Source organism: Nothobranchius furzeri, chromosome 3 (assembly GCF_043380555.1).
Source record: "Nothobranchius furzeri strain GRZ-AD chromosome 3, NfurGRZ-RIMD1, whole genome shotgun sequence".
NCBI lineage: Eukaryota > Metazoa > Chordata > Actinopteri > Cyprinodontiformes > Nothobranchiidae > Nothobranchius > Nothobranchius furzeri.
This window is the reverse complement of record NC_091743.1, coordinates 75,310,916-75,327,433: the sequence shown is the minus strand read 5'-3', so window position 1 is coordinate 75,327,433 and position 16,518 is coordinate 75,310,916. Positions and strand designations below refer to the sequence as shown.

At 43.9% G+C, this 16,518-nt stretch overlaps 1 protein-coding gene across 3 annotated transcripts in view; it reads right to left on the bottom strand.

The window, feature by feature from the left end:
* chd5 (chromodomain helicase DNA binding protein 5) overlaps positions 1–16,518 on the bottom strand; it is a 54,151-nt gene that overhangs the window by 7,915 nt on the left and 29,718 nt on the right. Inside the window, exons 17-37 of one of the 3 annotated variants that reach the window (XM_015958411.3) lie at positions 16,008–16,129; positions 15,516–15,689; positions 15,207–15,348; positions 14,959–15,090; positions 14,773–14,890; positions 14,568–14,692; positions 14,244–14,490; positions 13,912–14,084; positions 8,719–8,893; positions 8,078–8,164; positions 7,883–7,971; positions 7,044–7,177; positions 6,543–6,687; positions 4,972–5,131; positions 4,811–4,890; positions 4,411–4,609; positions 4,231–4,320; positions 3,942–4,085; positions 3,484–3,592; positions 3,113–3,245; positions 2,818–3,013 (exon numbers count right to left, since the gene is read on the bottom strand). In XM_015958411.3, the coding sequence (XP_015813897.3) occupies positions 2,818–3,013; positions 3,113–3,245; positions 3,484–3,592; positions 3,942–4,085; positions 4,231–4,320; positions 4,411–4,609; positions 4,811–4,890; positions 4,972–5,131; positions 6,543–6,687; positions 7,044–7,177; positions 7,883–7,971; positions 8,078–8,164; positions 8,719–8,893; positions 13,912–14,084; positions 14,244–14,490; positions 14,568–14,692; positions 14,773–14,890; positions 14,959–15,090; positions 15,207–15,348; positions 15,516–15,689; positions 16,008–16,129 (2,974 nt within the window). The remainder of the gene's footprint in view (positions 1–2,817; positions 3,014–3,112; positions 3,246–3,483; positions 3,593–3,941; positions 4,086–4,230; positions 4,321–4,410; positions 4,610–4,810; positions 4,891–4,971; positions 5,132–6,542; positions 6,688–7,043; positions 7,178–7,882; positions 7,972–8,077; positions 8,165–8,718; positions 8,894–13,911; positions 14,085–14,243; positions 14,491–14,567; positions 14,693–14,772; positions 14,891–14,958; positions 15,091–15,206; positions 15,349–15,515; positions 15,690–16,007; positions 16,130–16,518) is intronic. The other 2 variants (XM_015958413.3, XM_015958414.3) reach the window with 2 other exon arrangements.

The following is a 16,518-nucleotide window of genomic DNA, read 5'->3' as shown; positions in this document are numbered from 1 at the left end:
GAGAAATATATAAGAGTCACAGAAACAATCATATAAATGTATTTTAGAAAGTCCCTGTTCTCCTCCCTCCTACAGCAAAACTGCTTATATGATAAAAACCTAAAATAAAAGCCCCGCGTGGAACCGGATCTGTACCCAGGCGGCTTTAAGAAAAGTGGAAACATCTGTGTGCCCTTCCTTTTCCAGCCCCTTTTTCTGTCTGAGTGGATGAAAGGATGAACCTCTAAATTAAATGAAAATATCTATTGTATGACACATGACACAAGACTAGAATATGTATTTTTTTAAATAAACAGATTTTACAGGGCTATTTTATATTTAATTAGAGATGCACCAGTTCTGGTTCTGAGAGCTGGTTTTTGTAAAGCTGAGATCTGCTGATACCAGTTTAGGCTGGTTCAGATTACAGACTGACCGACTTTTCTGAACCAGAATTAGTGTTTAAACACCGATTTAATCTCGCCCTGGAATCTTAATTTTGAGCACCACTTAAAATTGATTAAAATCAAACATTTAACTAAAGTTTAACAAACCAATAAACTGACCGAGTATTTTAACCCTCTCGGGCTCAAAATAAGTTTTGATAAAAGGACAAACATCCAAGTCCTTCAGGGGAACTTCTGAGTTAAAAAATGCTCATGAAATACGTATGTAGAGTAACCAGGTAGGTAGGTTTTAACGTTGCTAATCTGCAACGCCTGCCTCCAGAGGGTTAAATATTAAAACTGATAACAAAAAAAAACATGTCAGTTATCTTTTAGGAATGTTTATTAAGCAAATGTTTTTCAGGAACTGACTTTAAATCAGAGCCACTGAAGAGGTAAATCGGCCGATGTGATTTATAAAACCATAGTTAAAGTTGTTCTCTGGGGAAAAAGCTCACGTGCGCCTGTTTAAGGACGTAGAAGTCAGCCAGAGGACGATGTGGAGTCATATTTCCTGATATTCGAACATCTCACCTCTGATTGGCTAACAGCAACACAACTCTACCACTGACTCTGTTTGCTCTGCAACGTTGATGTTTTATCTCCACAAATAACACAAGCCTGGAGGAGTTCTGCTGTGTGGTGGAGTTGCTAATGCTAACGGTTAGCTTCTATTAGCCGAGACATTCTCTGCTGTTTCCTGGACGCTAAACCAACAACAGCCTTCCTCGTCATGAGTCAAGGTGGGAGAGTCCATGAATGTTAAGTGACAGTGTGACGTAGATCTGTCAGGACTTTCTAATCCTAGAGTTTCACCGTCTGTTTTCTATCAGAAGCTAATGCAGGAGATAGGTGTAGGAGACTATTCTCATGTTCAGTCTGCATGAAACACTCAGAGTGACCAATCATTTTCAAAAATAATAAGTGAAAAATGGTTTCTCAGTGAACCTGCTCTTTAATATCAACCCAATATATCCGCTGATCGATAAATCAGTGCATCCCAATGTTAGAAAAATTAAGCTCAAAGTTTAAAATTTTTAAAGTTAATCTCAAAGACTAAAATTTACCGTAACACAATTCAGATTTTTTTCTTTCTGATTAGCTTACTATTAGGAAAATAAAAACCTTTGCACGGAAGATCTGTTGTTTAGCAGTTATGAGTTCAGACTGGCTAAATAAAAGAAATCAGATTTCTGACGCCCACATTGGCTGACAAAACGTTTATAGGGAATTCTGGTGATTCCGATCACCAGACCATAGGGAGCCTAAGTCCCACCCATCTACTTCCGGACCACGGGTCCCCGGAAGAACGAAAGAATGAATGCAAGTCAGCGGGGCTAAAAACGCAATTTTCTAATTCCGCTTGTTTTGTGCCATGGATTTCACACATGATGTCCGTGAATTTTAAAGAAGGATTTTGATACCAAGAACTCGCTTATATTTAAACAGGGGTAAATGTTATTTTAGGTTTTGAGTGAAAATACTACAAACGCGCGTCACCAAAGTGACGTCATCGAACCAGACACGAAGAAAACTGAGGGAAAAGGGCTGTAAGTTCAGCAAACTGTCCACAGGAGGAAAGAACCACCATAAATCTGGTCATGTGGTAAGTAGCAGCCACGCTAGGGGGGAGGAGCTTATGTGGTGACAATCCATACGCGATGTGCTGATTTCTAGCTTGTAGTCGTGCTAATTACGACCTTTTACAAGCGAATAAATCTCAAAATACGTGACTGGCGTGGTCGAAACACCCATCCATCCATCCGTTTTCTAAACCCGCTTGCCCATGTGGGGTCGCGGGGGGGGGGGGGGGGGGGGGGGGGCTGGTGCCCATCTCCAGCAGTCAATGGGCAAGTACGCGGGGTACACACTGGACAGAGAGCCAGGCCATCGCAGGGCAACACAGAGACACACAGGACAAACAATCACACACACACACACCAGAGGACAATTTAGACAGACCAATCAACCTGACAGTCATGTTTCTGGACGGTGGGAGGAAGCCGGAGTACCTGAAGAGAACCCACGCATACACAGGGAGAACATGCAAACTCCATGCAGAACGATCCCAGGCTGGGAAGCAAACCCAGGACGTTCTCGCTGCAAGTCAACAGCTCTAACCACTGCGCCACTGCGCAGCCCGGTCAAAACACTCATCATTACTTTTCATTTAACTTGCAGTACAACATGTGTGTGATCCAGGGCGTAAGGCAAAGCGGGTTAGAAAATTGCATTTTTAGCCCCGTTGACTTGCGTTAATTTTTTCATTCTTCCGTGGACCGGTGAGCCGAGCGGAAAGGGAGGAGACTTAGGCTCCCTGTAGTTTTTGGTGCATCTAAAGTTTTCTAAGAGACATGAGCGTAGGGTGTGGTTTTGGAGCTGGACTCCAGACCTTTATGAAGCACGGCATTGGCTGGCTTGTTCCCTGCTAGAGACTCTTTGGACAGGTGTTGGTGGGACTCTGCCAAACACTCCACCTCAGCAAAGCGAGTGTTAAGCGCCATCGCCGGGTGACTGGGGTCCTGGGTCATGTTGAGGTACGCCGCCCGCCGCAGCTGCTCCTCGATCACCAAAGCCTGTTCTAACAGCTAGAGAGGAGAAACGCAGTCAGGCTACACCCACCCTGGAGCCTCTGACAGTTCACTTGTTTCAGTCATTCGTTTTCCTAAACAAGAGTCTCAACTTGCCTTAAAGCGACGCGCCAGGAACTTGTTTTTCATCTCTAAGTAGTTCCCCTTGTGCATCTCCGTTTTGAAGGGCTCATTGAGGATCGCGTAGCGGGGGTCATTCTGGATGTCCTGCCAGCGCGCGTAGCCATGTCTGATAAACAGTCCTGGTCAACGAAAACAAACAGGAGCACAGAAGCTCCGGGAAGCCTTCAAATAAAAGAAAAAAGAGATGCACCAGTGTGTGGAAAGCCGAGCTGTAAATCACTCCTCACATTTTTTTAAACATCAGCCTTTTTTTTTTTTTTACTGCTGCAGCTCCTTCCTGTCAGAAGTGATTACATTACTTTGCAAGATGCTGAGCTTTTGGCTGCGAAATGAGGAAAGGATACGTAACGATGCCAGCCAGCAGCCAGTAGTCATGGCGACGGTGCCAGATGTCGTGCATTTTTCCAGAAGAGAGTGCCGCTCGCTCCTCCGTTTGCCAGAGGGTGTGCAACTCTGACACCGCGACAGCGGAAACAGACAGTTTTTAGAAAAAACCAACACAAGCAAATATTTAGGAAGTTTTCATCATTTGGAAAGAGTTCAGTCAAACGAGATTAATGACAAAATGCTGCTTTTCAATGTGTCACCTGAGACCAACGGGCATGTCAGCATATAAAAGCTAAAGAGGCCATTAGAAAGACACATGAACAAAATGTAGATGTAAAAGTCCAGATTAATGTGAGTGGTACCGTCTCCAAACTATGTCTTAAATGTGACAACTGGCATAATGCAGCGAACTTCATTTGTTTGGCACCAGTCTATGCACAAAGGTAGAAAAACGACACAACCTGAGTTATCTTACCTGTAAATCCTCCATCAGCAATATTAAACATGAACTTGGCCTTGAATCCGTTTTTTTCCTCCTTCCTGTTCTCCTCCATCTCATCCAAAGTGTCTTTGTCTCCATTCAGCCGACCCTCTAATGCATCTTCACTCTTAACGTCATCTGCAGGAGTTACACAAAAGACAGGATGCTTTACTAGAAGCTACCCTTCTAATGCAGCTACAGACAGACAGTTGTTTCCTATAGGAGCGCCGCTTTTGTATCTTTTGTGTGTTTCGCATGAGAATTCCCGTCATGCCTCGTGTACCCGGCTTATTTTCTTTGTCTTCGTTCTTTTCCCGAGGAGAGACAGCATCTCCTTTTTCAGAGGACTTCTCAGCTTCCTTGCAGGGGTCCGCTGAGGATAACAGAAACAAAAGATGACGCATACAAAGCACAGCCTTGCAGGTGAAAAGTCTGGCAGCGTATGGAGCATGCAGCCGCTCACTCTTTGGCGAGGTGTGACTGGATGGCGCCTCCGTCCGCTTGGAAGCAGACTCTTTCGGGTGAGCAGATGGCTCGGCCTTTGTGACGGGGGATTTGGTTTTGTTCCTCTCGTCTCCTGCTTTCTCCTCTGAGCTGGCCTTGCAGTCGTTGCTGTCAGCAACCTTCTCAGGTAGAGATGGAGGCTCTACACAGGAAGTCTGCTGGGGGAAGGGGTGGGTTGGGGTTGGGTGTGGGGGGGGGGGGGGTAAATAGGGGGAGAGGGGTTGACAGAGGGCTGAGAGACTTTTCAAAAGGTACCTGAGATGAATAACAACAACTCCTCAGAGATGGGTACAAATGAGTTCTCACATAGCGCTGATGTCAGAATCAAAGTGAAGAGGATGACGGGGAGGATAACTCACTTCCTGGTCTGGATGTTTCTTCCCTTCTAGCTCTGTGGTCTCCTTGTTCTCAGCGACACCCGCCAACGACTCTGTCTTCTCTGCAGCCCACAAAACAGGTTAGCATGCTTTACTTCGATCCGACTGCCTTCACGTGAAGAGAAAAACGACTCTGGTCAAACCTGGTGGGACGGGGGTGCCAGGCTGGGTGGCAACAGGACTGGCTGGCACAGGGGTGTTGGGATCAGAGGACACGCTTTCAGTCAGCTTCTTTAATTCCATCCCAATTGGGATCAGGTCTGGAGAACTCAGCTTCCCATTCACATGTTCAAATTCCTGCACCTGCAGCAAATGAGGTTATTTTTAAACTTTAACGGTTATAAGGCATGGCCTACTTTCCTAGACTTAAAAGGAATTAGAAGAAGCTGCTGTGAAGTTAAGAACTTTCATTTTGCCTCCAGGTAGAGGCAAAAATTCATCTTAAGCTCAAACTTGCTTGGCAAGCATTTTTAATTAAAGACATGCTATATATGTATTAGATAAATCTGCCAAAGCACATTTATTTACTAAACACCAAAGCTGCAGGTACTGCTCCCACAGCTAGGACCCTTTAACATCTCCATTGCTTAAGACCAAGTTCACTCATTTTTCTGTTCATTTGCAGAGGCCTCTAATACAAATCAATAAATTGTGAGTTGATCTCTGTTGGAACAAAAGCTCTGGCGCTCCTGTTTCAGTAACTAGAAGTGAGCTAAAACAGATGAGAGCTTCAGACGAGAGGATTAGGAGTCTTATTTCCTGATACTTGGACATCTCACCTCTGATTGGATAACAGTGTGACCCTACCAATAGTTTGTTTGCACTGCAACGTAAATGTTTTATCCCCACAAATAACTCAAACCTGAAGGAGTTCTGCCATGTGGTTGAGTTGCTAATGCTAATGTTAGCTTCTGCTAGCCGAGACGTTTCCTGGACGCTAAACCACAAGCAGCCTTCCCAGTCGTGAGCCAAGATGGCGTGGGAGACTCTTTTTCATGCTCTTTAATATTCCGCAAACATCCCAGTTATAGAAACCTTACATACACACTATTTACTCTGAGACTTAAGTAACCATTTTAACTTCAGTAAAACTTAAACATAAATAAAACCTGAAAACTTTCAATTATGTCCTTTTAATTAACAGTTGTAAGTTTTACAACCTTTTATGATGCTATAAATGATAAATATCCCACACTTTTATAGTGTCTTTCAGAGTCAGAGGACTCGAGCGCTTTGCACTACAGTGTATCATTCACCCATTCACACACTGGTGGGGATGAGCTACGCTGTAGCCACAGCTGCCCTGGGGTGCTCTGGCAGAGGTGAGGCTCCAGAGCACTGGCGCCACCGGTCCCTCCGACCACCACCGGCAGGCAAGGTGGGTTAAGTGTCTTGCCCAAGGGCACAACAGCAGGATTCTCTATCCGGAGCCGGGATCGAACCTGCAACCCTCTGATTACTGGACAACCTGCTCAACCTGCTGAGCTGAGTGCCACTTACATATGCATAATAAACATTTCATCTGCAAAAGTAAACACTTTAGATGTAATGCAGACTTCTGTGAAGCGTAGCGATGCAAACCGGTTCAGCAAATTGTTTTTCTGAAGATAACTGCTTCCAGGGCTGCTTCTTATCCTTCACAGGCAGCTCAGACATGCTGACCCACTTTTACTGATCTCAGCATTCCCGCACCAGGTTTCGTGTTGTGCCGTACCTTTTTCCTGACCAGCGACATGACTCCGATCCTGGTGAGAACGTGCTGACGGGAGAGGCCCTCGCGGGGGACTCCATCAGCAAAGGTCTCTGCTCCGTCGGCGCCCGGTTCACATAGATGTCTCATAAACAGAGACACGTAGGCCCTGGTAAACAGAGACATCATGCAGGAAGCGTGAGACGAACTCCTGTAAGGTTGGGTGCAAAGATGTTGACTTTTCTAACTGTAACAGCTGATGTTGCTATGATGTAGAAATGTAACAATGCCTCTGATACAAGAGCATGTCCTCTACTTTAAGGTGCATTGTAAAGTCTGGGTCAAGAGCAATGCAGTCCCTCTGATTAGTTAAAAGCTCCGTTGTAGCAGAAGCAGCTACTTGCAGAGGCTTAAAAAAGCGGTGAAGTGATCTGCTTCTGAACGTTTTTTGGGAGCCTAACCTGCTCTGAGTAAACACAGAAATGGGCACACGGCAGTAAAACACAAACAAGTCCAGGGCATCACCTGAACTCCCGCTCACTCTTCCCTCTTAGGTCCCGAACCAGCCAGTGTGAGTTGAAAGCATCCTGAGGAGGCATGCCCCAGCGCATGATGGCGTTCAGGAAGGCTTTCCGCTGACGAGTGTTGAACCCCAGGACCTGGTGATGAGGAGCAGAAGGAGAAGAGGCTGTAAACATGCTTTGAAAAGAGGAGGCACGGCATTGAGGCATAAAGTCAGGAGTGAGCAGCAGGAAAAGAGCAAAGTGAGTTTTGTGGGCTGCAGAGAAGACAGAGTCGTTGGTTTCAGAGAGAGAAACCCGCTCAAGATGATGGAACAGGTTGGTTTGTGTTACAAAACTTATTTATGCTTCAGTGGCTGTTATTCTGTGTGTTAATGATGATTAATGTATTCATCCTGGATGTGTGCCTGAACGTTTGATCCTCAGAAAGGAAATTTAAGGTCAGGTGATATATTTGATGTGTTGTCAAGTAATTGGTTACCACAATAAAAGGCATAGACACATGAATACTACTACTACCATTACTACTACTACTACTACTACTACTACTACTAATAATAATAATAGATATTATTATTTTTATAAAATTGTGTGTGTGTGTGTGTGTGTGTGTGTGTGTGTGTGTGTGTGTGTGTGTGTGTGTGTGTGTGTGTTTTCCAGATTTTTCTGCTTTCCTAGGGTAAAACTCTAATTATCTAAATTTTGCTTTATAATAGCAGCCTCATACATAACACATTTAGACTAGTTTTACTAAAAGTTGTTTTATGGAATAAATCTAAAAGTTATTCAGGCAAATAAATAAACTAAATATAGAAAAGGTATTTTGAATGGAAACAGTTTTACCTCGATGCTCCCTCCGACTCGTGCCAGCAAGGGTGGCAAAGGCTTGTCCTTCTCGTTCTTGAGCTGCCGACGGGACTGTCTGCGTCCACCTTAAAAACAATTAAGTTTAGTTCTATTCATTCTTTTCTATTCAGCTACAAGTTTGAACATCAGAACCTTGTGCAGTGACGTGCTTTATAAAGGAGGTATTTCTACCTTCAGGTCTCTCTTCAAAGTCTTCGTCCTCGTCTTCAGACCCCACAGAGTACTCCGACTGATTGTCTGAAAGATCATCCTGCCATTCTGAGCAACACATCAAACAGAAACAGCACATTGCGTTCGCTTCTGTTGGTGGCCACCCGGGGGCGCCATGGCACTGCAGATTACTACAGACCACTACAGGGTTTCTACTACAGCACTCTAGAGTTCTCTCACTTGATTTATACATTTTACGGTGTTCAACGGTCATCTGTGACTGCCAAAGTGTTTTAAATCTAATTTAGATCAATTAAAAAACACATAAGGCATAACATCTGCAAGTCTGTGTGAGAGAAAACATTTCTTTTACATTGGTACACAGAAAAATGGCCTTAAATTAGTATAAAAATGCTGCCTCTTCCTTCCGTTGCTGGAGTGAATCTATGTCAGCAGGGTGAACATGTACAGATGCGTGTAAACCAGATCAGCAGAGTAATTCTATGTAAACAGAGTCGAACACAGTTAAACACATTTTTAACTAAGAGCCATCAGAAATGATCCTCTCGTCTCCATTTGTTCTCTACTACAGGTTTTTAATAAGTGTACAGTTTGTTTCTTCCTGGTGAACCAGCTTGGTCCTGTGTGCTGACACAACCTACCTTGGTCCTCCTGCGTCGTATCGTTGTAGTTGACCTGCTTCCGGATGCGTTTGCCTTTTCCCAGGTTTCGAGCCAGATCCTCCTGCTGCTGCTCGTAGTGATGGCGGAGGAGCTTCTCCCAGTAGTCTGGGTCCACGTTCTCCTCTTGTTTAATGATCTCCCTTTCCACCTCCTCCTGAACAATAACACAAAGTCAGTGAAATACAAAGAATTAAAGGTGCATAAAGTGAGAGTGACATCTTGTGGTCCACTTTGGGTACTACAGTCCATGTATGAAAACAAACGAGTCAGCACTCAGCCAGATACGGATCAAAGCCAGAAGGCTCTAGAGCTTACACAGGAAGTTGATAAGTAGATTGATACATTTGACTTTAATATCAAATTGTTGGTAATTGAAAAATTAGCTTGATATTTTTTTAGAGTTGACTATTTTTTCTAATTCACTGTTAGGGCCTTGATATACTTGCTGTTTGACGACAAGAGCGCGTGTTTAAATTGGCTGCCACGCGTTACTTGTGTTGATAACAATATATGAGTAACCAGTAGGTGGAGTCGACAAAATGAGCGAGACACACTCACCATGGTGACTCAGTCTCTGGTTTAGAGAGCTTTCATACCTTCTGTGATACCGCTACTGTCTCCTTTCCTGTGGTGAACTCAAAATTAACCAGTTACAGATCTCTTCTATTGGCGCCATGTTTGTTTTGGTTGTGTCCACAAACCCGGCTCTCTGTCCAGTCTGAGTAGTGTAACATCCCAAAGGGTCCATTTACACCTATATATTGATCAACATAATAACCTTTCATCTACAGCATACATCTTCTATCTGGACTTCCAGAACCAGAAGGTTCTGCTCAGCGCGTGTTGACAGTCCATGAAGACAAAACATTTAAACATTCTCACCCAAGGTCCTACAATCTCAGGGTGTGAACGACAGACGTCAACATTCTTCACTCTGAATAAGGGAAGACTCCATGATTTTACAACTCATACGCTTAAATAATCATATGTGATGAACGAACAAGATGTTTAAATGAAATGTTTGAATAATTTGTGCTTAAATAAATGAATTTAAAGTGAATATTGTTCTTACAATGATCCATTTATATCACAAATCAGTACGTGTTTGATTTAACAAGTTAATGTTGTTTACACTCATACACAGTACAGTGAGATACATATGTATGGGGAGAAAAATGTTTCAAAAGATCTGTGTTTGTATCTAAATTTGTGTAACTTATGTTTACATTTTTGTGTGTAACTTCAGCTCCTACACATGCAAATCATTGAATATACACACACACACACGCGCACACACACACACACACACACACACACACACACACACACACACACACACACACACACACACACACACACACACACACACACACACACAAATCACCTGGTAGACACGGACAAAACTACATCACACATAGATCAGTTTGCAAGTACAAAAATCTTTTTGAGCCTATTTTCACACCTGCCTGATTTGTGCGAACATGGTGCGTTTGAATGCTCGGTGGAAGCTGGGAAATTTGAATTTCCTTTGGATTTAGTCTAAACTTGTGTTAGTGGGACAAATATGATTTTCTGTGGAAAAAGATAGTATCTCAGGATCTTGTAGTTATAAAAGATAGACCAACATTTAATTTTTAATCATCTAAAATTGTTTATTTAGACATATGTGTTTGTGAGCCATGAAAACATAGTGGGTTGTAAGAAATGACTAATAAATGGCAGAGTGGTTCTCTGACTGGAAAAGCAGGCTTCAAAAGGAGAGAAGGCACAAGAAGATGGTACGGAGCCATAGGGCGCCAAAGTCACACCCATCTACTTTCGGACCCTGGAAGAATGAAAAAATGAATGCAAGTCAATGGTGCTAGAATGTTCTTTTCTAATTCCACTTGTTATGTGCCGTGGATTTCACATATGATGTCCGTGGATTTTAAAGACACATTTTCATACTGGAACTCGCTTATTTTCGAACGGGGGGAAGTGCTATTTTAGGTTTAGTCTGAAAATCAGTCCAGGAGTACAAATGCGCGTCACGAAAGTGACGTCATCGAACCAGAAACAGAGAAAAACAGAGGGAAAATGGCTGTAAGTTCAGCGAACTTCAAATCCTTCCTTCGGGAGGAAAGAACCACCATAAATCTGTGACTGGCGTGGTCGAAACACCCATCATTAGTTTTAATTTTTCATTATTGTGCACACACATAAACTGGCCCAAGAGCTACTTCCTTGTCTGGGGACAGTGTGTCAATCTTTCAGACCTATAAAACATATAAAATGGTCTAAAATAATAGCTGTTTCATTATAGCCTGACTGCAAAGCATGCTGGATTTACTTTCACTTACTTCAGAGGAAAGATCACCAGGACGCTGTACCGTCTTCTTGTGCATTCTCCCGGTTTGAAGCCTGCTTTTTCTAGTCAGAGAGTTACTCTGCTATTTATTAGTCATTTCTTTTAAACCTTTGACTACGTTTTCATGGCTCACAAACACATTACATTTTTAGATGATTAAAAATTAAATGTTGGTCTATCTTTTATAACTACAAGATCCTGAGATACTATCTTTTTCCACAGAAAAACATATTTGTCCCATCAACACAAATTTAGACTAATCACAAAGGAAAATCAAATTTCCCAGCTTCCACCAAGCATTCAAATGCACCATGTACACACAAATCAGTCAGGTGTGAAAATAGTCTCAAAAGGATTTTTGTACTTGTAAACTGATCTGTGTGTGTTGTAGTTTTGTCCGCGTTTACCAGGGGCCTCATTTATCAAGCTTGCTTACGCACAAAATGGGGTTGGAAAACTGTGTAAGCAACTTTCCACGCAAACTTTGGGATTCATGAAAGAAAACTTAGCAGAAAAATGTGCACAACTTTAAGCTGACTAAGGACCTGGCTTACGCACATGTTGGACATGGAGAGCACCTGCAGTGCTGCTGCTGAGAAGGATAAAATGATGAAATCCTGCAGCATTATCACTTGTACTGCTTTGTTTTCACACAGAACAAGACCCCCCCCCCCCCCCCCCACGCACACACACGCGTACACACACATGCGCGCACACTCACACACAAATCTAGATACACACGCACAAATTTAGACACACATGCACAGATCTTTTGAAACTTTTTTCTCCCCATACATATTAAGGTTAAAAACATCTTGTATCTGCAGGAAGGCGTGGCTTTCTGAGGGATGTTGGTAAATACTCAGAAACGTGTCAAATTCTGATTAGCCAGAATACGCCACAAATTATAACAAAGTAGTTTAATAAAACAAGAATTACTTCCAGAGTAATTCAGTTTCCAGCTGAGCCCCGATTCAGCCAAATCGGGAATGAAGCCTCTTTTGAAACAAACTCATTTGACCTAAAGTCAAAACCTTTCTGCGATGCTGCAAGTGATTACAGACACAACAGCTTATCAGAGCTACTTCAACTCAGACGTCCACCTTGGACACCTAATCTGCAGACCCCGGGTTGCATCTCATGGCCGGGCAAGCCAAACTCAGAGGAAGCTACTAATCTCTGAGTATTGTGGTTTCGACGTCCGGTGACCTCACCACTCCAGACCGCAACCCTCCAGACCGCCAGGAGCAACTTGTACCAGGGTATCGTAAGCCTGCATACTGGTGTCTGATGAGGTTTATAAATAAACAACTCTCTAGTTTATAACAAACAACAAATTCTTTTACACCCAGATTTCACATTTTCTCTCTGATACAAAGAACGGTTGCTACAACATCTAGCTTCCATCACAGCACCTCTCATTATTCATATCTTGTCATGTGTCATTAGTTTAGGAAAAATAATTAAATTCATTTATAAACAATATGGTGACTCTGTCTGAATTAATGCGAAGTGTATTTATGGTCCCTGAATAAGCAAAGAACCCTAGAATCTTCTGATTAAACATTCAAAGTTCAATCAGGTTGATATTTCATATTTGTATGGACTATCACATCTTATTGGTCATAATTAATATGTATTACCATATTTTCCGGAGTATAAGTCGCACCAGCCATAAAATGTATAATGAAGAAGAAAATAACATATATAAGTCGCACTGGACTATAAGTCACATTTTTGGGGGAAATTTTATTATTTTTCTTACAAAATCTGAGACCAAGCATTTCACATTGCAAGACAAGTACTGGTAACAATAACAGAATAAACAACCAGGGCACAGCAGCGCACCACGGTCTCCGGCAGAAGATGGCGGTGTTTTAAACCCTCCCAGTGAGTGGGGAGAGCTCATTTCTGGGCTGCAGCCGGCCCGCAGCACCCCGCCACAGGCTGCAGCAGATGATGTCGGTGTTTGAAACCCTCCCAGCGGGACAGGGAAGCTCATTCATGGGTCGGAGCTGCCCGGCCCGCAGCAGCGCGCCACATTCTCCAGCAGGTGATGGCGGGGCAGAGGAGCTTATTCCTGGTCCGGAGTCGGTCTGCAGCAGCGCGATATACATAATTTGGTATATAAGTTGCTCCGGAGTATACGTCGCAGGACCAGCCAGACTATGAAAAAAAAGTGTGACTTATAGTCCAAAAAATACGGTAATTGCTACAACGCCACGTTTGTTTTGGTTGTGCCCACAAACTTGGCTCTCTGTCCGGTCTGAGTAGTCTAGTGTGCCCCTAGTGGCACACCCCAGTACTATGTGTAGTACAGTGCTGTGCAGCAGCAGGTATGTGAACAAAGACACAGCCTGCTGCCTGCACCAATGCAAGCTCAAACCACAAGTATATCACGGCCCTTAGCATGGTTAGCTAAACATTAGCCTGTAGACTTCTTCACCCAATATTATAATAGAAGAAAAAGATGCAGAGACTTCTTAGAAACAACCTCTGGGTCGCTCCTGTTTGCTTTGGTTCTTTAAACAACTCTGAGGCTTCTTGCCTGCTGGTGTCGAATTACAAATGCCGGCGCTGCAGCGGTCGCTCTGCACAGACTCCACAACCTCGCAAACAGAGTGTAAACAGCAGCTACTGACAACACCCCCAGCTGGCTGAGGATGAAATGTCTTTCAGCGTAACCTTCCTTCCAACATGATTGAGACATTAGATGGTTTTGTTATTATTTCACTGTAAAAATCTTGATTAGGTCACCTTTAAAGGGCTAGAAAATAATGAGAATTTGGCTTAAGAGTAAGAGGGTGGTATGTTTTTGGTCTTACCTCTCCGTCTTCTTCTTTCACCACATACTGGGCCACTTTGAAGGAGCTCAGGTACTCGTTCATGTTCTGGATCTCCGTGTCCTCCGTGGCATCCTGGCTTCGGTCCAGCAGCTTGGAAATGGCATCATCATCGTAGTGAATGACATTTCCCTCCTCACCATCTTTGTTATCACCTGGAGATGAGGAGTTCATGCGTAATCACAAAACATTAGCATAAAGTAAGTAAAACCAGTAACATACAGTAATGCAAATGTGTGTTTTGTTGGGCTCTAAATAGTCACACCAGTTTGTTTCTAAGGCACTAAAATTTCCAGGTGTGAGTGAGTTCGTACCCATTGTTCGTGCTGCCTCCATTTCATCCTTGAATAGCTCCTCAGTTCCAAACTTGAGGATGTCATCCAGTTCCTGTTTGGACATGGAGCCCGTTTTGGAGCCCAGGCCAGGCCGCACCACCAGGTGAGTCAGCATCATTTTCCTCTTTGCCACCTGAGTGATTCTCTCCTCCACCGAGCCCCGAGTCACGAAGCGATAGATCATCACCTTCTTGTTTTGTCCGATTCGGTGGGCTCTGCTAAAAGCCTGTGAGAACAGAGGAACAACTGAAGGGAAACATCGAAGCTCTGGAGCAGAACTCGTTTCCTGTTAATAACCCACACCTGGATGTCATTGTGCGGATTCCAGTCAGAGTCATAGATGATGACGGTGTCCGCGCTCGCCAGGTTGATGCCCAGACCTCCAGCTCGTGTGGAGAGCAGGAAGCAGAACTGCTGCGCGCCTGGAGCTGTGGCACAAAGCAGAAGAAGATATGGTGTCAAAGTGGCAGCTTAGGTGATAGAAACAGGCCCCGACAGAAAAACTCACCGTTGAAGCGATCGATGGCTTCCTGCCGAAGGCCTCCAGTAATCCCCCCATCAATACGTTCATATTTATAACCCTCAAACTCCAGAAAGTCCTCCAGCAGATCCAGCATCTTCGTCATCTGTTATCATGATGGTGCATGGGATAAGTTAAACCATCAGAGTCAACAAATATCAAGAACCAGATTACCTGAGAGAAAATCAGAACTCTGTGTCCTTCGTCTTTCAGTTTCTTCAACATTTTCTGAAGCAGCGTCAGTTTTCCTGAGGACTTCACCAGCAGGTTACCATCATAAGAACCATTGGGTAAAACAGGAGCCTCCTGCAACACAAAAGGTACATCCAGACGTTCAGAGTGATGTCTTCACAGAAAGGGTTCGTCGTTAAGAGTGTCTGAACGCGTGTGCAGATCCACTAAAGGGGCGTGAAGAGGTTTACCACAGCAGCCACGGGGAACAGGTAGGGGTGGTTGCAGCACTTTTTAAGGTCCATCATAATGTTGAGCAGGGATACCTGGTTCCCTCCACCTTTGGAGTTCAAAGCCTCGAAATTACGTGTCAAGATGAACTTGTAATATTTCCTGCAGCAGATCAGAAATCAACAGGAATGTGTTTGGTGCATGCTTCTTATAACTTGCAGGCTAGTAGCATTTAACCACTTGGACACAAATTGTCCAATTTGCTCTAAAATCAATATAAATCAATTGGATTACACACACTTGTGAAATCCCACTCAGAATATTCTTACTTTTGCATGGGACTTAGCTCCACTCGGACGATGAGCTCAGTCTTGGCTGGCATGTTCTTGAAGACATCAGCTTTCAGCCTCCTGAGCATGTGAGGTCCGAGGAGGTCGTGGAGTTTCTTTATCTGGTCCTCTTTAGAGATGTCAGCAAACTCCTCCAGGAAGCCTTCCAGGTTGCTGGGATCACACATCACAAAGGTGTGTGAGTGTTTGCATGGAAGGCAACATGTTGCAGAAATGCTGCAGCGCATCTACTTCAGGGTTAATCTGAAGAGTTTTTTAGCAGAGGATATTTTATTCCATGGCACACGACTGAGAAGCATGTGAGAGGGAAGCGGTTAGGATGTGAAGTTTCATCAGGTGACACAGGAGCCAAGCTATAAATGAAGATCTTCTGCAAACGTATCTGTTCTCTGTGCATCTAGTCCAAAGACGGTCAGCCGGCTGCAGGACGACAGGATGAAAGAGACAGATGCTGAAACGGGGGACACTTACTTGAAGCGCTCTGGTGTTAGAAAGTTCAGCAGATGGAACAGCTCCTCCAGATTGTTCTGCAGAGGAGTTCCAGTGAGCAGCAGCTTGTAGTAGATCTTATAGCCGTTGAGGATTCTGAAAAACTGAGTTAAAAACACTCAGAACAGTGAATACAATTAAAATTTTCAATCATCAAAAGCCCTCTGCCTTTTATTTGTTTATATCTATGCTTTAGTAAATTAAGTGAGATGTCTTGTTGCAGGTAGAACCATCCATCCATTTTCCTCCGCTTATCCTGGGTCAGGTCACGGGGGCAGCAGCCTAAGCAGAGAGGCCCACACGTAACTCTCCCCAGCTACTTGGGCCAGCTCCTCCGGGCGAATCCCAAGATGTTCCCAGGCATAGTCCCTCCACTACCCAAAGCTCGTGACCATAGGTGAGGGTAGGAACGTAGAACGACCAGTAAATCGAGAGCTTCGCCTTCCAGCTCCGCTCATCGCTCTCATGCTCCATTTTCCCCTCATTCATGAAC